This window comes from Populus trichocarpa, chromosome 8 (assembly GCF_000002775.5).
Source record: "Populus trichocarpa isolate Nisqually-1 chromosome 8, P.trichocarpa_v4.1, whole genome shotgun sequence".
NCBI classification, from domain to species: domain Eukaryota; kingdom Viridiplantae; phylum Streptophyta; class Magnoliopsida; order Malpighiales; family Salicaceae; genus Populus; species Populus trichocarpa.
In genome coordinates this window covers 12,274,868-12,298,604 of record NC_037292.2, presented here as the reverse complement: position 1 = coordinate 12,298,604, position 23,737 = coordinate 12,274,868, and the positions used below count along the sequence as shown (strand labels likewise).

The 23,737-nt window shown below is 36.2% G+C and overlaps 2 protein-coding genes and 1 pseudogene across 2 annotated transcripts; 1 reads left to right on the top strand and 2 right to left on the bottom strand.

Moving 5' to 3' along the window:
• Positions 1-3,242: 3,242 nt before the first annotated feature.
• Positions 3,243-8,209, bottom strand: LOC7494782 (lipoxygenase 6, chloroplastic). The gene is made up of 9 exons (XM_024607194.2): positions 7,274-8,209; positions 6,872-7,149; positions 6,539-6,776; positions 6,109-6,441; positions 5,932-6,017; positions 5,731-5,838; positions 4,904-5,205; positions 4,554-4,820; positions 3,243-4,295 (listed from the first exon to the last, which is right to left on the bottom strand). Exons 1-9 carry the CDS (start codon positions 7,680-7,682, stop codon positions 3,536-3,538), a joined length of 2,781 nt encoding a protein of 926 aa, XP_024462962.2. The 5' UTR covers positions 7,683-8,209; the 3' UTR covers positions 3,243-3,535.
• A 1,007-nt stretch (positions 8,210-9,216) lies between these two features.
• LOC7480924 (urease) lies at positions 9,217-17,983 on the bottom strand. The gene is made up of 19 exons (XM_024607692.2): positions 17,816-17,983; positions 17,575-17,708; positions 17,284-17,357; positions 16,892-16,937; positions 16,375-16,480; positions 15,536-15,678; positions 15,297-15,407; positions 14,578-14,741; positions 14,075-14,450; positions 13,836-13,944; positions 13,029-13,168; positions 12,715-12,852; positions 12,536-12,627; positions 11,831-11,960; positions 11,596-11,754; positions 10,559-10,726; positions 10,217-10,351; positions 9,815-9,886; positions 9,217-9,711 (listed from the first exon to the last, which is right to left on the bottom strand). The coding sequence occupies exons 2-19, from the start codon at positions 17,698-17,700 to the stop codon at positions 9,490-9,492; spliced, it is 2,511 nt and encodes an 836-aa protein (XP_024463460.1). The 5' UTR covers positions 17,701-17,708; positions 17,816-17,983; the 3' UTR covers positions 9,217-9,489.
• A 2,329-nt stretch (positions 17,984-20,312) lies between these two features.
• Positions 20,313-22,612, top strand: LOC112328357 (NADH dehydrogenase [ubiquinone] flavoprotein 1, mitochondrial-like; annotated as a pseudogene).
• Positions 22,613-23,737: the final 1,125 nt, after the last annotated feature.

Sequence of the window (23,737 nt, the reverse complement as noted above, 5' to 3'; positions counted from 1 at the left end):
TATTTAAATAGTAAATATCTTAAGTTATATTAGTAATTTATTTATTAGTTTTAGTAATCATAAAATAGTTTTTAACTTTGTCGTAGAACTTGGATAGCTCGCCATTAAATAAAAATATTTTTTCGTCTTAAAAGGGTTTATTTTAATTTTAGATATTTTTGTTCATTAAATATAATATCAATGGCGTCCAATTCTTCTTGGATTGGCTTCGAGACTCTTCTCCTGTTCCCATCTCGAAAGAAAATGGTTTTGGACGGTCATTTTTCTTTAAAAAAATAAAAAAAAATCGACGTTGATATTTAGGTGGCTTTGTCAAAAAAGTTCGGTCTACAAACTAAGAAAGATTATAGTCTATGTACTCGCACCAGATAGTTTATGTTATGCTCCTTGTATTTGATTATAAATATGAAAGATTAGTGTGCTCAAAAATATAAATGAAAATCCATGTATTTTATTGAGATAATTTATAAAATTAATGTGCTATCAGTATAATTATCCAATTATAGTTACAAGGAGCATAGATGAACTCGTTAAATCACAAAAATTAATGACTTAAAAACATAGTCATAAGACATGGTTTGACCCGACATGTAAATCAGGCAACCTGAAACTTTCTTTACGTACAAGTGAATGGAAAAACCATGTTGTTTTTTTTTTAATACTATTTTAGGATTTTTTATATATTAAAAAATAAATTGATCCAAACTAATCCAACTTAACTCACAACCTCAACCTTAGGCTATGTTGGTCCTTGAGCTGGGTCTTATAAGCTATAACTAAAAGGAGATTTTATCCTACTATTCCTCACAAAATACTATTTAATTGAATAATATTTTTTTTCTCCAATATATATGTATTCAATTGCAATTTCATCTTTTAGTATAAGGTTAATTAGAGATCGAGCTTAATTTTTTTTTAATTTACTTTTAATTAGACTATCCTAGTTTCATGACCCAAACAACGGGTTTAACGGATTAACTCGGTTGACTCAAGTTTTTTTTTATTTTTCTAATTGATTTTTTTTATCAATTTCATCATTAAATATTGGGTTATTTGGGAATTAGGTTTTGTGATTTGTTTCGGTTTGTTTTTTATGAGGTTATCTATATCTCATGACTCGAGTTGATTCAAGTTAATATTTGTGTCCTCTTTTTAATCAATTCTTCAATATTAATTCCATACTTCAATATTAGGTTTATTAGTTATTGAGCTTCAAAATATTTTTCAAATTACTTTTTACGAGGCTATTCTAATTTCATGACCTAAACTGCAGGTTAGACGAGTTAATTTGATTGACTCGAGTTTTTTTTCCTCTAATTGACTTTTTCTCCCTCAATTTCATCATCTAACATTGGAATAATTGAGAATTAAGCGTTGTTATTTGTTTCAGTTTGATTTCTATGACGTTATCTCCATCTCACAACTAAAGTCGTAAGTTTGACAAGTTAACTCGGGTTGACTCAAGTTATTTTTTATCATGTTATTTTTTTTTAATTTCATCTTTTTATACCGAGTTTATTGATAATTAAGTTTTATAATTTGTTTCAATTTTTTTTCTATTAGGTTATTATGGTCTCATGATCCGGGTCACGATTTTGGTAGGTAAACCAGGTTTACTGGGTTATTTTTTTGGAGTTCTTTTCTTAAAATTGATTATTTTTTCAATTTAATTTTTATTTTTTTATCCTATCTGGAGTGTAGTGAGAGAAAATAATATAGTATAATCTAAAATGGCATGAAGGGATATGGGCTGACAAAAACAACGGCCTGAGTGTTTGGAACAGTAGGTCTTAGAAAGTGAAGTTGTTGGAGAAACAGGAAAGATTATATCAATTGCCAAGCAAAGATTGTTGATCCAGACTCCTTGCAGGCCCGGGGAGCTTTGGGTTAGAGGAGAGACAATGACGAAAGGTAATCAACTAATCATTCGTATTCCCCATGGGATTTGTTTTAGTGTATTAGATATACAAAGCTGTGTTAAGTTAGCCTGTCATGGCGGTGGATGAAATTATGAGAGATCAGGCCTAGTCTGATGATGTTGTTTCACCTTGTTGGCATTAATTGGTGTCATTTTAGCACAGGTTACGTTGGTGATGACGAAGCAACTGCTGCAATTCCGTAAGCAATATCCTGATGAGGAAGCAGGTCAAGTGTCCGTGGCCTTCGCGGCAAGACAGAAAGGAAGCATTAAAGAAGAATAAAAAATCAAGGATTTTATTGCCAGACAGGTTCTCTCTAACTTCTAATCCACGATGATGATACCAGATAAATTAAAACCATGTTTCATAATTATCTTTCTGATCGTTCAAATAATTATGCTGTAAGTGGCACCATACAGGAGATTACAACGAGTGATCATTGAATCATTACCCAGGAATGCAACTGGAAGATTATAAATTTGAATTTTTTTTAGAAGATTCGTATGTGGTTCAGTACTCTGGGCCACTCGCATTTCAATATGCCAAGATCTCTAAGACAACTCAGGCATGCGTTTGAATCAAGATGGTCCAGTATCTTGACCAAGAGAACAAAATAGGCGACCAGAGGGGTGGCTATGTACTGTGAATACTGGGTTACAGATTGACAGACTAAAACCCCCAGACAGATTGATCAAAGAAGCTCTGCAATCTTTTGGGAGAATCATGCATGATAGCGGTGGGATCTGCTTTGGCAAAGAAAGAAGAAAGGCTAACTTCCCATCTTCCTGTTATGGAGCCGAGAAAACAATGCACACTGCCTAGCGCCTAACCCTAAACTAGTTGCTTGAAGATTTCGAGATTAGAGATAGCAATGCTATCAAAGACAAGGAGAAGGCTTCTCTCGACTGCATGAAGGGGAAAGGATACCCTTTTCTTGGCAATCTTGAAAAAAAGACCTGGTCCTAGATTCTACAAGTTCAGATTTTGCCACTGCTCTAAACTTTTGAAGTACACATGATAAAACAACGGGCGTAAATCAAGCATCATTGTGCTAGCAGCACAAAATCTAGAACACTCCAATTGCCTCTAAATCTACATACAAAGAACCAGTGGCGGAGGCAGGGGAGGTTGGCAGGGGCCCTGCGAGGAAATTTTTCCCAGCCTCTCCCTTTGTAAAATATTTAAAATTTTAATTTTTTTTAAAATATTTCTTTTAATTTGCCCCCCTTACTTTTTTCTTCTTGCTCCGCCTCTGCAAAGAACCCTGATGAAATCCTTTAGTACAGATAATTGTGTATTCCTACCATTACCAAGGCCCGAGTATGCAAAGAACTTCCATTTTTAATCGATCAAAGCACATCAAAAATAATTTACACCACACAAACACACTGGTATTCAAACTTTAGATCTTTCTGATTTGTTTTTTCTACGTCATATACTGTATTCATAAAGCTCTAGGTGCTTAGTCTAAATATGAATACCATAGAAATTGCTTCTATGCTTCACATTTTATTGCAGATGCTAGGTGAACAAGCTCTTTGAGAAAGAAAGTGGTATATGCTAGGCAAAGGCAGCAATATCTGACACTTACAATGATTTTAAACCAGGCTAACCTTTTAGATAGAAATGCTATTGGGGATTCCTCGACCTGTTACTCCAGGGCCTGAAGTGGGAACGAGCAGTTCATATGGTGGAACACCTGCACCGCTTCTGTTTTTAAGGCGGGCATCCTTATTTCTCAAGTTTATTATTCCTTCAATCTCCTCTAATCGAGCAGAAAATCTATTGAACAATTCTACTATTTCGTGATCATTGATCCAATGGCTGTGCAGGTGGCTTACCTGACCCAAGTACTCTTCATCTGGGGAGTGAGTCGACAGAGTGTCCTGAGCAGCCATTATTTTGGTGGCTTGAAGTTGAGTTGGCAAAGATGACAGGAAAGTATGCTGAGGGTTTCGGATGAACTTTTCATGATCATGTTCATTTTCTAGCGGGATGAGTTTTCTCATGAGGGTAGGACGACTAGGCACATACCCTCCAAAGGGGTACTGCCCAAAGTTTATAGCAGCATGCTGCCCTGATGCAATCCAGATCATTGTAGTAAGTATGCCAGATACATCTTCTTTGGTATCGAGTTTAGGCCACCATGGTTCGCTCCTCTTGTCAAAATGACCCTTGTTTTTTATCTCATTCCACCAGGCTTGGAGCTCAATATCAGATGTGACAGAGTTAGGCTCAGAGTAGAAGTGATCAACATAAGATTCTACATATTCTTTTATGGCTGACCAAATGAGGAGTCCGTCTGAAGCATAAGGGTAGTCTTCTATCACAAGCCTCACTCCACAAGGCATCGAAGGATCCTCCACTGCCATTCCCCTGAAAATTTCATCACAATTATGATTTTTTTTTTTTTTCATTTGTTCTACAAGAAGGCTGGCAACAAGAATACAGCAAGTGATGTTTAGAAACAGTTAAGCATTAAAAGCATGAAAAAAGTGGGAGGTCAGGAATGGACCCAACTAACAGTCCAGTCCTGCAATAGCCGCTGCTTCAGACAGGTCAGATCACCAGGAAGTATCTAAAAGCTTGAAAAATAAACAAAGAGTAAGAGATTAAAATGCACTCCAGTTCTACCTGCGAACAAGATCTGCTGGCAATGCCTCCATGTCAAACCGCCACATATTCTTGTAGGCTGCAGAGCTAACCTCCATGGCATACTTTCCAGGACTGAAACAGGCCTCAATTATTCCTCCTCCATTTATTAAGCTCTGCCGTGCAAGTGCATTAATTTCTAGTGTATAACGTGTATGGGGATGGAGCAACTTGTAAATGGGGTGCATTGCACTAAGCTGCCTGTGAGTTGCAATTAGATAAGTCTCCATGCAGGCATGAGTCCTCAACCTGAGAATTCAAAAACACCCACAGGTTAGAAACGTGCATGCCTTGCTTTTTTAAATTTCATTGAGTACAATCTTTTCTTTTACCAGTGATTTACTAGTTGATGAACACCAGCATCATTTGAGCAGACATGAGCTTTGGCTAGTTTCCAGATCCAATGTGTCGTGGCATCAGGCCCATGAATGTAAACATGTTTGTTGCAAGGTGAAGAGGGTGATGGGGGAAGTGAAAGCTCAATAACTATTGGCCTTAGAATACCAGCCTGATCATAGAAGAAAACAGTCCTTGATGCATAAGCTTTTCTTCCTGGCAAGGAGTTCATCTTCTCGATAAATGGCAAAAGCATATCATGGTAATCGAGGATAAATAACCTTTTCTCTTCAATTGCCTGTGTCATCAAGTATCAGAAACCAGCGTAAGAGGAATCCAGTTCTTCAGCACAAACTGATTTCATTTATTTTTTTCATGTTGTGGATTTTTTGCTTTGTAATTCATCTAGCCATGAAAAATTAAGAGGTAATAGAACCAGCTAATGTTACAGACTACTTTGATTAAAAGTCAAAGATTGCTTTTCTTGTTAAGTCCAATCAGTATGAAAATCTAGGCAAACTACAACCTTGAGAATGTCTTTCCACATAAGCCAAACAAGATACTGGGAATGTAAGGCGATTGATAAAGGGCGTATGATTTGCCCAATCACCAATATTAAATTTCCAGCAATGTAGCCCATATACAAAAAGGTGTGTGACAATATAGGATGCGAAACAGGATCAGCATTTCAACCAGAAAAACAATATGAAAATCGAAGGCACGAATCACCAAATGTATATTTGTTTTTTCCAGATTTAGAACAACGGAAGCAGGCTTCTGTAAATGTAGCATGAAAGCAACAGATTATGCATGATGCAGATACCTTCTCTACACTCATTCCATGAAGTTCATGCTCAATTAATTCCTCAGTGATTGCTGATTCTGGAGGGCCATACACAGCAGGATCTAGTTTGCTGAGAATCGGAAATTCCTGTAAAATTGAAGTAGCTTACAGACTAAGGGGTGTGGTAAAAAAGCTACAACCTGTAAATAGCGACAAGTTGAGTAAGATTCGAAATACTACCTTTAAAATCTCAATGTTCACTGGATTCACCCCAGCCAAAGTCTGGCGAGCAAACTCACTATCACGCAACCATGCAAATCTATCCCCTAGGCAGATATAACAGAGACAAGGTGAAAAAGAGAAAGATAGTATAGAAAAGCCATGCAGGAAAGATGGAGGAAGGGAAAGAGTACTTACGCTTTATAACAGCTGGAATATCATATATCAGCAACCTTTCACTCACACTAAGAACCCGCTTCATAAAATTTCCCAAAAAGGGATTCTGGACTATTTCACTTAGCTCCTCAGTTTTCAAAATAAAACCATCATTATATAGCTTATCAATATCAGAGAAGCACGTGAAGGGAATGTCTGAACTTGACAGTGTAGCAGCAATAGCTGGAATAAGATTGTGAAGCAGAGCTTTCAACCTTCCAGTAGAGAAAGTGTTCCGCTTGATCTCCTCGAAAGTTTCATCCCTAGGTACATATACTGGATGTGGCTTTTCGATTCTAGTTTCACATTTTGGATCTAAATGAAATCACTCAAGGCAATGCATAACTAATCAGAATAGTATTGAAAGAATGTCAGGAAGTAGTTCAAATAAATTCTCAGGAGAACACGATACCTTTCTTGGTTGGAGGTCTACCAGTTCTACAGCGCCTAGGATAAGGCCACTTTTCACCGCCCAGGACCGGTCTAGCAAGTTCGTCATCCTTGTCAGGATTACCTAAATCGTTATAAAGAGCATAATCATAAATTCTATCATGAGGCTTTCTCTCGCCTTTTCCATTACCACGGAGACTGAGCAAGTCTTCGCGCCTTAGATCTTTAATACCAGGTGGTGTTCGAGATGGTAGATATGCCTGTGTACAACATGTGCCCATCGCATAAGCAAAATGAAACACAAAAGCTTGGTAAAGAAAACAAAACAAAGAAATCCCTAGTAAACAACGCTCACTCGATTTCTGAAGATAATTCTGCTATCAGGATTATCTTTGCTCGAATGAATCCACGTATTTGCAGGGAAGAAAATGGGGCCTGCATCAAAACCATGAACTACAATCTCCATCAAGTAGAACTCCTTGCCATGAAGATTGGTAACAAGCACTGCCCCAGGATTCCCGAAATCGAAGGGAACAGTGAAATCAGCTGCGTATTCAATAATATGCTCATTATTTGATGGCTTTGGTATCCAGCCCCTCACAGAAGCCTGTACACTCTTCCCTGAATTGGTTTCTACAAGAACAACAGAGCAGAGAAACTTATTTGGTTACTGATGCAGGTTTTAGCATGCAAATAATGTTAAAAAAAAAATCATTGAAAAATTCTTCTAAGCAATGGAATATGCTCTACTGATTACCAGGGTCAATCTCCTCACTGACAAGTTGAATCAGGATCCCTTTACCAATCCCATTAACAAAGTATTCCCATTGATCTTCAATCTTTTCATTGATCTTCTCTTTAATCTTCTTCCTTATAGTGATCACTGCCCTCACATCTATCCCTCCTTTTCCTAATTTATCACTAGAACTCGAGAACACTATCTCATCGACTTCTTTATTACTAGCTTCCTTACTAGAAGGCTCCAAAGCCTTGTCATCACTGCTTATCACTGCTCGGATTGACCCGGGCGTACAACTAACCTTTGATCCAGATGGAACTCGGGTTTTCCAGAAAAAACCATCTTTCCAGGCTCTGGATGTCGCCGGAGATAGTCGGAAAGTGAGCTCTGACTTGAAAGGAGAATATACTCGTTTCATTGCATACATGGTGATGAAAAGAAAGTTGACAACTTGTCAAGGTAAAAATGAGGCTGCTGGCAGAATCAATGGAGTTTCCCTGCCCAAGACAGTGAGAGAAGAGTTTGCAGCTTGTGAAAACTGCGTGGACTGAGTTTTAAGTCTCTGAGTGAGAGAGACAGTCGATAATGGTGATTGTGATCTCTTTCTGTGTTTTCTGTAGTTCTTACCATGCTTACTTTAATGATGTTTGACAAGTTCAGCTGCACAATCTCAGTTAATGGAGCGTGGAAACACGTGCCAATGAGGTAGCTGGGGCTGCACAAGAGCTACGTTTCAATGAACTGTGGGGGTTCCAAAGCAGAGCAAATATCACACCAATAAAAAGAGGAGGTTTCGAGAAAAAAATGGAAGATGAAGAAATCCTTTGTAAATTATAATAAACAGTACAGAAGCTGTCTGGACGTCTATAGCCGTTTGATCCAAAAATAAAAACAAAAATTCTATAATGAACGCAACAAAGACAATTTTATATTCTTCCCGTGACACTTATCTTCTCTCGTTTGATCTTACTCCTTTTTCCTTTGAAATTTTTGCCCCCTCGAAGCCAATTCTCCTGGAAGAAAGCTTCCGACTTCATGACTATAATGCACGCTTAATAAAAGATAAGGGTGGGTTCTACCACGAGTTCGACAACCATGATCCATCTTTGTCCTGGTTTCGACAAAATAAAATTTATTTATTTTAACCTATTTGCTTGATAGTCTAGACTAGACTTGATCATAGTGGATGAATAGAGTTTGTAATCGCTTCATATTATACCATTTTCTTAGAATCTTAATGTATAAATATATTAATAGTAAAATTAGAAAATGGTTGCTGAGTTAGTAAAGTAAATAGGGGTTAAGAGGTATATTTTTTTATATAATCTTTGGAATGATTTTTTTTTTGCCTACTAATATTGATATTCACGTATTGTATAGTGTAAATCTTGTTTTAAAAACCTTATTCAAGGTATAGAAATAAAAATCTGGTTCGGTGGTGCATGTAAGCTCGCCCGATATATTCTATATATATAAAAATTATGTATTGAGATACTGTTTTAAGCAGTTAATTCTAACTCTCTAATTAAAAATTAATTAGTTATTATTAAGTTAGAATTAAATATATTAATCTCAATTAACCTGGATCAATCTAAAATATTATTATTTGTTTTTTTTTTCAATGACCCTTAAAAAAAAAAGCACATGGAAATCAATAGTCTCAATGAGAATAATTATTTTTTAATTAAATACGAGATAAACTTAATTTCGATATACAAAATTCATCCAAAAGGATAAAACCATAAAAAAATGTGTGGATTTATTGTTCGTTGTAAAACATAGTTTTAAATATTTCACCATACCTAAATTATCATTTTATCCTACACATGGTCATAGAATTAAAAATAAAAAATGCATTGATTAATTGTGATGGCTAAAATACTTAAAAAAAGAACGAATTAATTTCTTAAAAAAAAAATAGATTTCTATGGGGTTAAAAAAAGTACAAGGTAATTCCAATCTTAGAAGGATCGAGCCTGCAGCATATCATCAGGGCTACCTTTCTTTTATTTTCTCCATAAAAAATATCTGGGACATCTGCCCAGAATCCTCTATGTCAAAAGTGAGCCCAACAGGAACAGAATTAGGTTTCGCTATAAGCGCAAAAGGCAGAAAACAGTTGGCCCAAATTTGCAATAAGAAAAACAAGTGATCATCCTATACCCATATAAGATAAACGTCAGGATCAACATTTCTGCCAATTTGATCACGGTGTTTTAAATTTGTAAAGATGGCTAAAATAGAAAATAATTACGTGAAAGGGGAACTGTGGTGGCAGCGGGGCATGTAAGAACCTCGCCATCTGCAGTTACAGTGTATGTTTCTGGATCCACTGTAATATCTGGAAGGGCATCATTGAGTTTCATGTCGAGTTTGGTGAGTTTCCTAACACCACCCACAGCTTCCACTCTCTTGTCGAGTTCGTACTCTGCCTTGATCCCATTGTCTGCAGCTTCCTGTGCACAAGGAATAAAAGAAAAAAGATTCATATATATATATGTATATATAAAGCAACATCATGTACACAAGCATATGGGAGAGAAAAAGAGGGAACCGTGCCTTGCTGACAAAAGCAATGGAGTGAGTGCTCCCAGCCTTACCAAATGCTCCAAACATTGGCCTTGAAATCACCTGCAACAAAAATGTTACATTTTGCTCTTTGATCTATATGCATCTTTGAAAACTCAACATGGATTTTCAGACCATATAAACATGTGAAATACTGTTCCGTGTAATAATCCTCCTAATGGTTTTTCTTTTCATTACAACTGTTTAAAATTGCAAACGCTAGTTTGAAGTTGTCACTAAAGAGATGCATGATTAACCAAAAAAACGAGATTCCAAAATGTTCATCATAAATTTCATAGCATAAGTATAAAATTCACATGGCTGTCACATTAGCAAAGTGATAATTAGTCATATGATGCATCTTACTTTTGTACTAATGGTATCAAATCTTACAGGTTCAGGTGTAGGGATGCTTGCATTTGCATCCCCCATGTTAGCCCATGCAATAGCACCACCTTTAATCACCATTTCTGGTTTTGCCCCAAAGAAAGACGGCTTCCATAAAACAAGATCAGCTAACTTCCCTACCTGCAGGAACATATATTACTAATGGAAGGCAAGGGAGATTCCAAAATTAATTGATTCCATTCCACCATAATGTCCAGTTGACAGATTAGACAGAAATTGATAATGTTTGTCATGTACAAACTGAACTATTGCAATTAACTGTTTCTCAATCCTTGGAAGAATTTGTGCGTGATAACTTTTGGCCTGTGGAGGTTTAAACTAGCATACCTCAACTGAACCAACAAACTTAGCAAGCCCGTTAGCTATTGCAGGGTTTATTGTGTACTTTGCAATGTATCTTCTGATGCGAAAGTTGTCATTGTCTGATCCACCAGGCCCAATCAATCCCCTTTGTGATTTCATCTTGTGAGCAGTTTGCCATGTTCTACTTATGACCTGACAAGACAGAATGGGACTAAATTTCAACCTCAGCTTGCACAGTTATTAAGGATGCAGAGCCATAATTTAGGAATACAAACAAGAAATATGCTACCTGCTAGTGTGTCAGAGGTTAAAGAAACAACAGCTTTGAAAAATTCAATGGATAGTGCAGTTGAGGAATTGCAAATTGATCACTAGTATAGCAAGCACATCCATAGCCAGATCAAAGAAGAAGAAGAAAAACAAAGACTTGTGATTCTCCCACATGAGCATATCTGATGCAAAAATAGCTAGCATGAAAACTGGACTTTTGTGTTCCATTTTTGGAAGCCTTGTAAATTATCTAAAGAATATATATTTTGTTAGTGATTCATTATAAGATGTCGTGTCAGTAGCTTATTGCGTAATGAGTCCAATTTTAACCCAACAATATTGTAGCAAATCAAGATAGCAGATAAGGTCCATGCCACAGTAGGATGTTACTGTAGCCATCAACTTTTAAAGGTATTTTGTCCTTTTAGTTTATTTCAACATGCTGGGTTTACTGGCACGATAGTTTATAGCTAGATAATTTTGTCAGGAAGCCATGCATGCCAATTCTTTTTATTTTTCTTCTTTCTATGCACATATCATTCTGACTACAAATTTTCATTATCCTTAATTCTATCACAACTAAACCTAGTCAATATCCAGGTATGCCTGTGTTGTGTAAAAAACCATATCTGTCAAAATGCTAGAGTAGGTTTCCTTTAAGCTTGCAAAGCCCATATGATCAAGTCAAGCTAGCAATGGCAAGGAAACAATAATGGTTGTCAAAGAAAGATATGAAGCAGAATGATTGAAAAAAAAAAGTGCTCATTAATCAAAACAAGAAATTGATGAACCTCTCCAATGCGGCCCATGGCCTGTGAATCGGAAGATATAATGCTAATCGCTCCCATATCATGTAATATGTCTTCTGCAGCAATTGTTTCAGCCCTTATTCTTGATTCGGCAAAAGCTACATCTTCTGGAATGTTTTTATCAAGGTGATGGCAGACCATCTGCATCATCCAATACAAAATGAGAACGAAACACCTGTATAGATTCTACATGCTTAGATTCAGCATCCCATCATACCAGCATATCTAGATGCTCATCTATAGTATTGGAAGTATATGGCCGTGTAGGGTTCGTTGATGAGGGCAGGACATTTTTTACACCACATACTTTGATAATATCTGGAGCATGACCACCACCTGCACCTTCACTGTCCAAAAATAATCAAAATAAACATCAAAGAGCAGAAAGTGGAATAATTAATAAAAGGGTAAAAGTTCACATGAATATTGTACTCAGAGGTAAAACAGTTATAATAGGCTAGTAATACTTTAGTAAGTGGAAAAAGCTATTTGATCACAACAACTTGAGGTTCATGAAGAACAGAGACAAAAAAGTAAGAGATTGAAAACATGCAAAGAAAGAGATATTAGGTGCTACCATGAAAAGGAAAAAGTACTGCAACTGCAGTTAATGTGATGCCAATAGCTAAGTATTCAAAAGCAAAGATGTTAAGTACATCATCAGAGAGGTAGAGATCTCTGACCATGGTTAATGTCATACCATTAACAGGATTTAAGTGAATACGGGACAGCCACCAAGAACTTCGCTAATCAAGATCTTTTTAGTTCACGTCTCGTTAGAAAACTACCGTCATTAGTTGACAGGAAAGGACATCACAGAAAATAGATACAACTGTTTTCCTTTTCTTGTTCCTTTAGAAATTGTTATTTAAGTCACACTAGAACCTGTAAATTGAAAAATAATCAGAGATTCAATATCTACCTATGATAAGTATGGATAGTTCTTCCTTTAAATGCAGCAATAGTATCTTCCACGAATCCAGATTCATTCAAGGTATCAGTATGGATATTGGCCTGCCAAAATGCAATATAAAAAAAGAAATCTGGTTTAAATACATAACACATGAGAGTTTCCCTGATTTTTCCTTTCAAGAAAGTGACCTGAACGTCATATTCATCTGCAACAGTCAAACAATTGTCTATTGCAGCAGGAGTAGTTCCCCAGTCCTCGTGAAGCTTCAGTCCCATTGCTCCAGCCCTGATGATTTTATGTAGCTCCTCAGGTTTGGCAGCATTACCCTAAATTAAATAAATGTGATCACTGGAAGCAGAAAAATAGGTAACAGTCTTTTCAGGGATCGCAACAATTTTTCATACTACTAGGGAAGTTGTAAAATGAGATTCCTATCCTTCAGATGTGTTCAATACAGAGAAGAAAATATGGAGGTAAAAAAGAATAAAAAATCTGAACATACTTTTCCAGTGAAGCCAAAGTTTAGAGGCAGGTCATCAGTAGACTGCAGCATTAATTTCATATGTGAAGGAGCAGGAGTACATGTCGTTGCACGTGTCCCATCAGCAGGTCCTGTTCCACCTCCCACAAGTGTTGTAATGCCTACATATATTTTGAAGTTGTGGAATGAGATATCTATTATATGTACCCCGAGGATGTTCATTTCAGTTTTCATCATCTAATGCAATACAGGTTTACTCAAGTTATTCAGAGAAAAAGATGACAAATAAGATTTCTAGATATCCACAGTCCAGATGTTCATTTTAAGCTAGAATACAGAAAATGTGTGCAAGATAATTTTCAAAAATGATTCTGAATATGCTTTTATTTGAACCTACATCCATGAATCTACTTGTCCACCATAGCATATTTTCTTAATTTATATTTTCCAAATAGAGAAGACAGGAATAGCAGGGGGTAAACAGGGAATTTTCATGTTTAGGTTCAAGGATATAACCAACTCCTCAGACCATCTCAAGGCTCATATTCCCACAGTTGCACTTGCATCTGGCATTGGGTAGCCTAACACTTTTATCATGGCACCCGAGGATGACTGGGAGCAATCACAGGAGCTTTCTAAAATGCCAGGCATAATATAAATGCAATAATGTTTACTGATGCACAGGAAGGCACATGCTTAAGTGGAAATCCAGTAAATAACATGATTATTAATTATTTTCTATCCTATCTCGTCTACACAAGAATATAATGTGTTGTGTGTGTTACACGTGCAGTTTCCTGCTGAAGTATTTCTCGTTATATAGCTCACCACTTGATATCGACTCAAATGCAAGTTGAGGGCATATGAAGTGCACATGACAGTCTATGCCCCCTGCAGTTACAATCATTCCTTCCCCCGCAATAACCTCGGTGTTAACCTAATTGTAAATAACCCCAGTGTTAAACCAATTATAAGAGACAAATAAGAAAAAGGTGGAGCAAATGAGTCATTGACATGGCTGACATCAGGAATTCTGATTATCTTTGACATCACAAGATGGAGCTTACCCCAATGGTCATATCAGAGGGAACATTCATGACATCTGGATTTCCTGATTTTCCAATAGCATGAATAAGATAATCCTTAATACCAATATCTGCCTTGTAAATTCCACTATAATCAATGACCACAGCATTTGTTATAACGGTATCAAGTGAGTCAGCTGGTTGATGTCCGCATGACTGACCCATTCCATCCCTTATAACTTTTCCACCTCCAAAGACACATTCATCACCATAAAAAGCAAAATCTCTTTCAATTTCAGCATACAGGTTGGTATCACCAAGACGAATTTTGTCACCAGCAGTAGGGCCATACATGTTAGCATAAGCCTCGCGAGAAATTGTATTGTTGAATGCAGAACCTTCTCCAATTACACCTTCACTGCAAAAAAGTCAGGCATCTTCACTATCTCTAATCAGTGTGGCTGACTAGGGTAATCAATAAATCCATTTGACAACACAGAATAGAAGCAACAAGCAGCTGAATTGCTAGGCAAGAAATTCTAAACCTAGCATTTTCTTCTTCTCGATTCCCAAATTCTCTCCTCCTTATGTTTCCCATGATATTGGTCCAGTTTTCATGATCAACAGGCCCATCAACAATGCCATTTCCACCTTTGATCACCTGTTTACCTCCAATGCTTACAAGCACTACACTTTTACTTTCCCCTGGCTGGCAAAGTAGAAAAACCTTTAGTACATCACAGAAAATGCAACGACAGGATTGATTTCGAAATAGATAAGACTACAGTAGATGATACCAAGTTAGGAAACAACTTTATACCACAAGATTTCAACCAAAAAAAGAGATAGAGAGAGGTTATTTTAACTTCTCTCCTAATACCCTGGGATATCTCTTAATATCAACTTGCTCCTTGGAATAATAATCTACAAGTATGCTATCAAAATCTTTACTATCTTGTCATATTTTATGCCAAGAACTTTCAATTGCTGGATGGGTTCTCCTAATCATGCATCATTTAACTCCTACCCACAATTTTCAACACATTAACATTTCAAATCACCATGCAGAGAATACTTTGAAGTTGAGTAATTTACCAGCAGTCCAGCACCCAAGATTTCTTAGCATTCAAGAATATGCCACATTTTACAATTTCTGTAAGAAAACTAAATGTAACAGGAAGATATATAGAAAAATGCTTTCACTGAAATTAAATAACTGAAGCAAGAAAAGGTGATAAATTCAGTAAGAGTTACAAATTTCAACCTCAAATCGTATGGCTGTCCCAGCTGGGATGTTCAAGCGCATGCCATGTGCTTTTCTTCGATCAAAAAGTAAACTCCGATTTGTCTCGATAAAATGATAGTGGCTGCCTACCTGAAACAATGGTGTATCATTGACAAACATAATAATGAAAAGACATCAACGCAGTTGCTTAATTTATTGTCACACAGAGGCTGGGCATCCTGGGAAGAGACGACTGTAATAGCACATAGCAAGAGCACCTGAATTGGCCTGTCTCCAGTGTTAATGACTTTGAGGGTTACTGCTTTCCTTCCAGAATTAATTATGACATTCCCGTCTCCAAAGATTATTGCACCAGGAATTTCATTATCTTCTATTGCAGGAAATTTGTCGAGAGAAGGAACTGCAGAATAATTTCCCTCCATCAAGTTAATTAGAAACTAAATTGCATACAAGTTTGTACAAACTAGCCTTCACGTAATACTACACTAGTGTGCACGGAAAGCTAGGATCATAATAGAGCATTTCAAGTACAAACTACATCATGGAAGATTGAAGAGTGTAAAATGCGGGGATGATGAGAAGCGGGATATGCAGGTGAAATTTTCTGTCAAGTTAAAAATAATTTGATTCTAAGTTCTCTAATGCACCAACCAACCCGAGACCATAATGCAATAGTACCTATCTTCTCATATTTCCCAAGTCACTCCTCAAATATGCACAATGATCTTCTCAAGAAAAAAACTTGTGGCTTTAGAACATGGAACAAGAATAATTTTTTATAACCAGTTTCTTACAAGATAAATAAAAAAAAGTAAAAAGGAAAAAATTCATTGTAAATAAAACAAATAAAAAATAAACAGAGAGAAGACAACAACATACTGTGAACATTTATCAGCGAGCAACAACAGAAACATTAAGGGTACAAATACTTTCATTCAGAAAAAATCTTGGGTTTTGTATAATGCTTATTTTGAAGTTGAACCTTCATTAAGTATAAAGGTAAAACAGAGCAGCTTCACTAGAAGCTCCGATTCTCAGATCAGGTTCATTAATAAAGTATTTCAAACAATGGGACATCCCCAAGGTAAGCCCTTACCTGGAAGAAAAGAACCCTGTAAAGCTAGCTCCAGATTCCCATTTTCACTAGCAATCGCATTATGTACAGTGATTAACTTGGTCCCGTCAGGAAATGTCCCTTCAACCTACAGTTAGTTTTACTTAATAAGGTAGTTTATGGAAGATTATGATGAATAATCAAGTTGATAAGTTTGATAAAAGATCTGACACCATATATTCTGGCATCATCTTTTCATCAAGTAGACATCAATACATAAGCAGAATATCTGCCAGGTTTCCACTTTCAAACTACAGTACACAGTATTTTTTATACCCTTGATCCTCTTATCCCTTTCCTGTTTGTTTGTGCTGATGCATCACTCATACTCATACTTGCAAACAAGAAACAGTAAATCCTCATCTTCTTTCATAATTCATTGAGGCACAAAGTAGCTATCCGCATTAGAGAATTTGGATTGATGTATAGTGTGATAACTGATAAAGTTCATAAAGCATGACTTCAAAGCTGTTTATAACTTAATGAAGCTTCTTAATACCTGTACAGTATCGAGAAGATGTGGAACTGCTGGAAGAACTTGTCTCCTGTTATTAAAGATAGACAAATCAGACCCTATAAATTAACAAATTCCAATACACAGATTCAATATTAATTAATAAAAAAAACAGCATCTCAACAGAAAGCCAAATTACAAATAAACTCAGAAAACAAACAAGATCTCATAAAAAGTTCCACTCCACGGCTCATTAGTGAGAATCACAGGTAACTAACTGCTATGGAGAAATCCTATATGTCTACTAATATTACAGACAGGAGGAGCATGTGTCTTAACGAGACATCTCATCTGCAACTCCATCAAAGAAAGATTAACTAACTAGAACAAATATTAATTAAGATAATTATCATTATCATTATTATTATTATACCTACCTTCCAAGTATCTGTTTCCCAATGTCCATCAATTCAGCTACACTCTTGTCACCATCGCGAACAAATTCCAAAATCTATAAAGAAGAAAACCATAGGCGTTAGGCACCTCTATTTTTCTTATAAATTATAGCAAATAAATGAATTCAAAATATAAATAACACTATTTTTTTATTAAATAAAGGGGGGGGGGGGGGGACGGGTGTTAAAATTATTCTCCATTCATAAAAACGTAGAATCAGTGCTATTGTGCTAGAACTGGACACAAAAAGAAAAGGAAGAAAGATAAATTACCTGAGAGGCAATAAGAGCGACGGCCTCGGTATAATTAAGCTTGCGGCCTCGAGCAAGGCGTTTCTGTGCGAGAAATCCAGCATTGTGGAGTCCTAGCTTATCCACCTCTCTTGGTGTCAGTTTCATTTCTCCCTCTTAATATTTTTATCAAAATTCCAAGTCAGTCCAATCCAATCTCACAAAAAAAAATTATTTCAGAGTGAAAATCAGGGAAGCTAATATAGATCGAGAGAGAAGAGACCTTCTTTCTTGCTTTCTTTCTTATCGGCTGGGAGTGGGAATCGTTGCTGTGAAGATGATGAAAGATACAGAAAGGACGAGGGAGTTTTGGAGTGACGAACTCCTGCTGCTAAGTGTATGCGCTGTACCTTGCCATGCTTTACGTTGAAAATGGTGTTTGTCGCTTCTCGCTTGAATCCCGCGAGACTTTTTTATTGGAATGTACAGTAATTACTCGTTACGTATTTTCCTTTCATTTGTGATAAAAAAAAATTGTTTTTAAAATAATTTTCATAAAAAATCTTTATCAATTAACATTAATATTGTTTTTTAAAGTGTTTTTATTTAAATATAAATTAAAATAATATTTTTTTATTTTATAAAATTTATTTTTTATCTTATCACATTAAAACAATTTAAAAATAATTTAAAACAATCAAATTAAAAAAAAAAACACCATGTAAACATGTATACCCTTAATATATTCAAAATTGTACTATATGAAAAAAAATGGATTTAAGACTAATTATATTTTGACTTGCTAATTACGAGTCTAATTTTATTTTCCAAAATGAAATTCTTCTCTTATTTTTGCAAATTTATATTAAGAAGAATTAGTTTTGAAAAATAACTATCAATTTTATACATTCTTTAAACCCATTTTTTAGGTAAAATATTTTTATTTAAAAAAACTTGTTTTAGATTTTTTTATTAACAGTAATGTCCGAGTTAATTTATATATATCTCGACTAATCCCACAAACCATCAAGTTAATGATCATGTAAGTTTTTAGTGGTCTTAAGATTTGTGAAACTCGATCTAATGATTTTTAAAAAGCAAATCTAGAATTTTACTAATTAATTTATATCCCTTAATTTTTTAATTTTTTATTTTTCTGATTTCGACATCAATGGACGTCCTCCTAGTTGTTTTATTAAGCAAGTTGGTATGGCATGACGAGATCCGTTGTTATTTTCAATCCTTATCACCAAGCATGCTTGGAAAAATAATTAGGTTAGGGAAAATATTTTAATCGGCCCTGGATCCCCTGATTAAAGTAGCACGATAACATAGGCAAGGAAGCTTAAAACGGCCAATTGCCAAGCTCCACCGCCAGATCCACCACAATTTGTACAGATGTCTTTTAACGTTTATGCCTGTACAGGGTTGACCCGTACATTGCGAATGTATGGAAGTGACGTGGCAATGAGTTCATGATACACGACATAGTTTAGAAACATTCAATCTTCATCTGTCCATACTTCATAGTGTGGAAGACTTTTTTATTTTTATTTTTAGTTTTATTTTTATGTGAAGGAGTTTCATGTTAACATCTCGTTAGATTATTACGATGTGTCTGAGAAAGTGATGTAAATCATGTCTTTTAAAATTTTATTTTTATTTAAAATGATTTTTTATATTATTTTAATATGTTGATGTTAAAAATAATTTTTAAAAAATAAAAAAAATTTATTTTAATATATTTCTAGACAAAAAATACTTTAAATCACTACCACTGCTACACTTCTAAACCCACTCTAATGATTTATGAATTATTTAGTAGAACTTCCATGACGAACCTGTTTTGAGAACATCAAGTTAGATCTAGCGTAGACAAGTAAGTCGAGCATCGATTGAAGCTATCTTCCTTAAAGCACCTATTCCTTACATAGTTTTGTCTGTGTAATTCCATGGATGTTGGAAGGGATAAATATAATAAAATGGTAAGATTTCTTATTTATTCAAGGACTCGTTTGTGTAATTATAAAAGTTTAGGACCAAAATGCACCTGTTTGCTCTAGTGGAAGGAAAAGGCGTGGTCAGTGTATTATTTCTCAAGCGTAACTGGGCTTGGGCTCATGCTCCGAAAAACAACTTGAGCTGATGATCTAGGCTGAATTCTGAACGTAAGGCAGTCTTAAAAGGATTCGTGAATCAGAACCGCTGATTTTTGGGATTAGTTATGTTTATTTTTTTATTCAAAAAAATTTATTTTTTTGTTTTAAATTAATTTTAACACGTAATTTTAAATTATTTTAACACGTTAATTTAAAAAAATATTATTTTAATATATTTTTAAATAAAAAATATTTTAAAAATAATTATGAGTACAATTTTAAATACTGGTATACTTATTTATGGTAGTTTAATTGTTTAATTTTAATAAAAAAATATCAAAATATTTTTCAAATTAATTTTTAACTTTCTTTTAATATTAATTTACTAATATTAAAAATAAAATAATTACAAAAAAAATACTACTTTAATATATTTTTACACGTTAAAAAAAACACCGTGAGAATCACAATAACAGCAGTCGGGTGTCTCTGCAACGTGTTACCCGTAGTCACCACGGGCATTCCCGTTAAGATCAGAAATCATTGCCGTCCATCTTGCATACTCAGTGACAATATGATTTCCATATATTCTTAATAATTCATTTCTCATCTGGATTTGTTGTAGCTGATTCTCTCGAACCATCAAAGCTCGCCTGCTGCATTTCTTGCTATGGTATTGCCCTCTCGGATGCCTTTTTTCTTTTCTTAAATTCATTTTCACTGTCTTAGGGTATCGCTTAATCTTCATGATTTTTTTTAGTTCTTGTAGATAATCATGTTTTAGTACAGTATATGAACGATCATTAAACAATTCTTTGTGTTAGATCCAGGTATTTTTAGAAGCTTTAATTAGTTTAGCTTAATCAATGTGTTTGGCTTAGGTTTTAGTGTTAAAACAGAGCCTAATCTGTAATCTGTTTTGTAAGTTAGAATTTGCTTGTGTTTGTGGTGGACTGTTGTTTTTGGTTGTTAATGAGTTTTCTTTGTTGTTGTTCTGGAATGGGCATGGGTGCGGGCTTGGTGGTATATTTGAGTTCTATTCGTGGACTGGCGAGTCACATTTTATTGATGGGTTTCAGCTGTACTTGTTAGTATTCGTGCTATCAGTATGGTTATGCAAGTTCTATGTTTGTTTTGTTGTGAATTGAGTTCTTAAGAAAACATGTAGTGGATGTGGATGTTACATTAGGCATTTGAATTAACATATGAAATTCATAATGTTACGGCATATGCTGATTTTTGGTTTTCTTGCATAGGCGCCCATTAGGGGTATTTTTTCCTTGCAAAGAGCAGCTTTGGTGCAGCGTCAAAGAGAGAGGTTGGGAGTTGGTTTCAGATTATTTAGTACCCAAGCTGCATCAAATGCTGGTACTCCTCAGCCTCCGCCACCTCCAGAGAAAACCCATTTTGGAGGTCTCAAAGATGAGGACCGAATTTTTACCAATTTGTACGGATTGCATGACCCTTTCCTCAAAGGTGCCATGAAACGGGGTGACTGGTATAGAACTAAAGACTTCGTGCTCAAGGGTTCTGACTGGATTGTTAATGAAGTTAAGAAGTCTGGCCTCTGAGGACGCGGTGGTGCTGGTTTCCCATCTGGCCACAAATGGTCATTTATGCCAAAAACAACAGACGGTCGCCCTTCATATCTTGTTGTCAATGCCGATGAAAGTGAACCTGGGACCTGCAAAGACAGGGAAATCATGCAGCATGATCCACACAAGCTCTTAGAGGGCTGCTTGATTGCTGGGGTAGGAATGAGAGCTTCTGCTGCATATATCTACATTAGGGGTGGATATGTGAATGAATGAATAAACCTGGAAAGAGCCAGAAAAGAAGCAGGGCTGTTGGGCAAGAATGCGTGTGGATCTGGTTATGATTTTGATGTCCATATTCACTTAGGCGCTGGTGCTTACATTTGTGGTGAAGAGACAGCGCTTTTGGAAAGCCTTGAAGGAAAACAAGGGAAACCAAGATTGAAGCCTCCTTTCCCAGCTAATGCTGGGCTGTATGGCTGCCCCCCCACTGTTACAAATGTAGAAACTGTGGCTGTCTCTCCCACCATTTTAAGGCATGGTCCAGAGTGGTTTGCAAGTTTGGGCCGATGTACAACTCTGGGACCAAGTTATTTTGTGTGTCAGGTCATGTGAACAAGCCTTGCACAGTTGAAGAGGAGATGAGCATTCCACTGAAGGAGTTAATAGAGAGGCATTGTGGAGGTGTTCGAGGTGGATGGGACAATTTACTTGCTGTAATACCAGGCAGTTCTTCTGTCCCAATGCTCCCCAAGCACATGTGATGATGTGCTTATGGCCTATGATGCACTAAGGGCTGTCATGTCAGGATGGGGTACTGCAGCAGTGATTGTGATGGATATCTACTGATGTTGTGGATGCAATTGCAAGGCTGTTTTACTTCTACAAGCATGAGAGCTGTGGACAGTGCACCCCATGCAGGGAGGGAACAAGATGGCTTTGGATGATTGTGGAAAGGTTGAAGGTTGGGAATGCAAAGTTGGAAGAGATAGATATGCTCCAGGAGGTGACTAAACAGATTGAAGGCCACATTATCTGCGCCTTGGGTGATGCTGCGGCTTGGCCTGTGCAGGGTCTCATAAGGCATTTTAGGCCGGAGCTTGAGAGAAGGATTAAGGAGCGTGCAGAGAGGGAATTGCTAGAGGCTGCTGCTTAAGAATTTTATGCCGGTTTCTACTTGCATCTTATTGTTCTTAAGTAGACATTAAAAAGAAAATATACAATGATTTCCTATTGGTTCATTAATATACATGGGTGGTTGTGATTATTGTTTCAGAATTAGAAGTGTCCTGGATAAAAGCTTGTAAAGCCTGGGCAGATTGAGGGTCAGTGTCCCCTGTTTATTCAAATTAGGCAGTAATTTCCCACCAATAGAAAAAAGAAAAAGAAGCTTGATTTGTGGCAGGCATTTTGGAAGGTGGAATAATCACTGCATTGGTTCTCTTGTTTCCCTGTTTGGACAGTGTTGTGTCTGTTTTTATTCTTGAAGAACATCAGAAACAGGGAAGGCATGCCAGAAGCGAATGAAAAATTTTCCAAACAGCCTCTTGCACTATATATAGGAGGGTTTTTTTTGGTTGGATAGGGGTTGGGGGGGAGAGAGGAATACACTATTCAATCTCTACTGCACCTTTTTTAAGAGGATTGGAGGGTTTTTCACTATCCTGAATTCCCTGTAACCATAACAAATCTCGACATTTGCTTACAACTCTGTAGGAAGAATGCCCTTAAACATAAGGATCTTGATACATTTTTGTTTCTTCAATTTTTTCCTTTCTAGCAACGTGAAAGATATAATCAGTGTTTCTTGTTTTTAAACTTCCCGAGGCATTTTTTAACTTTCCCAGAAGTTGCTTCCGTTCCTCTCTTTGAACCTAAGCACAAGTCTTTCTTAAACACAAGACAGCATAATAATAGTGCTGCGTAGTCTGACAGGTGAAAATCTCCAGCAACATCGAGTATACTCAGACAATACAACGAACGTGCGCACCTTTTTGAGAGGTAGAGAATGTATTTAGATACTGACTTGTTTTCTATGTTTTTCCAAGGTTTTTTACCTGAGCAAAAATGACTTTTCTTTCTTCTGTGCAGGAAATGCTTTATTCATGAACTTCTTGATATAAATGAAGAAACTATCGTACAGTGTGGGTGGTTGCTGGTTAGTTGACCTCGGGCACCAGCAGTCCTGTTAGTTTTAACATGTCTGGGAAGGATAACTCGTCGTTCATTGTTGTGCTTTTAACATGTCTTTGGACACTTCTGGAGAATGTTGTCAATAATTTGTAGTTTCATTTTATGATAAGTCAAGGAGAACAGATTTCAAATAGAGGCTGTTCGCTGCAGCTTTAAAGGTGATTTGTGAACAACAGACTGCTTGTTTGGGAATGCTAAAGTTGTTGCAATACAAAATTATGAACAGTTCATTCAAGCATGTGCTAAGCTTGAATGAGGGACCTCTGTTCATTCATCATCTAAATGAGCCCTTTGTCTTTAAAAATACTTTGGAATTTGTTCAGTTTGTGATTGCAATGACGCAGCGCCCCTGGGCAACAAAGCCACACCAGAAACACT

What these genes read in the sequence shown, in the direction of transcription:
- LOC7480924 (XM_024607692.2), bottom strand. Translation starts at nt 17,700, where the DNA reads ATGAAACTGACACCAAGAGAGGTGGATAAGCTAGGACTCCACAATGCT. An exon ending in GGACAGCCATACGATTTGAG is followed by an intron (nt 14,742 to 15,296) that starts GTTGAAATTTGT and finishes CTACTTTGCCAG; the next exon opens with CCAGGGGAAAGTAAAAGTGT. An exon ending in CGAGAAGAAGAAAATGCTAG is followed by an intron (nt 14,451 to 14,577) that starts GTTTAGAATTTC and finishes ACTTTTTTGCAG; the next exon opens with TGAAGGTGTAATTGGAGAAG.
- LOC7494782 (XM_024607194.2), bottom strand. Translation starts at nt 7,682, where the DNA reads ATGTATGCAATGAAACGAGTATATTCTCCTTTCAAGTCAGAGCTCACT. An exon ending in CAGTGAGGAGATTGACCCTG is followed by an intron (nt 7,150 to 7,273) that starts GTAATCAGTAGA and finishes TTGTTCTTGTAG; the next exon opens with AAACCAATTCAGGGAAGAGT. An exon ending in GAATTATCTTCAGAAATCGA is followed by an intron (nt 6,777 to 6,871) that starts GTGAGCGTTGTT and finishes TGTTGTACACAG; the next exon opens with GCATATCTACCATCTCGAAC.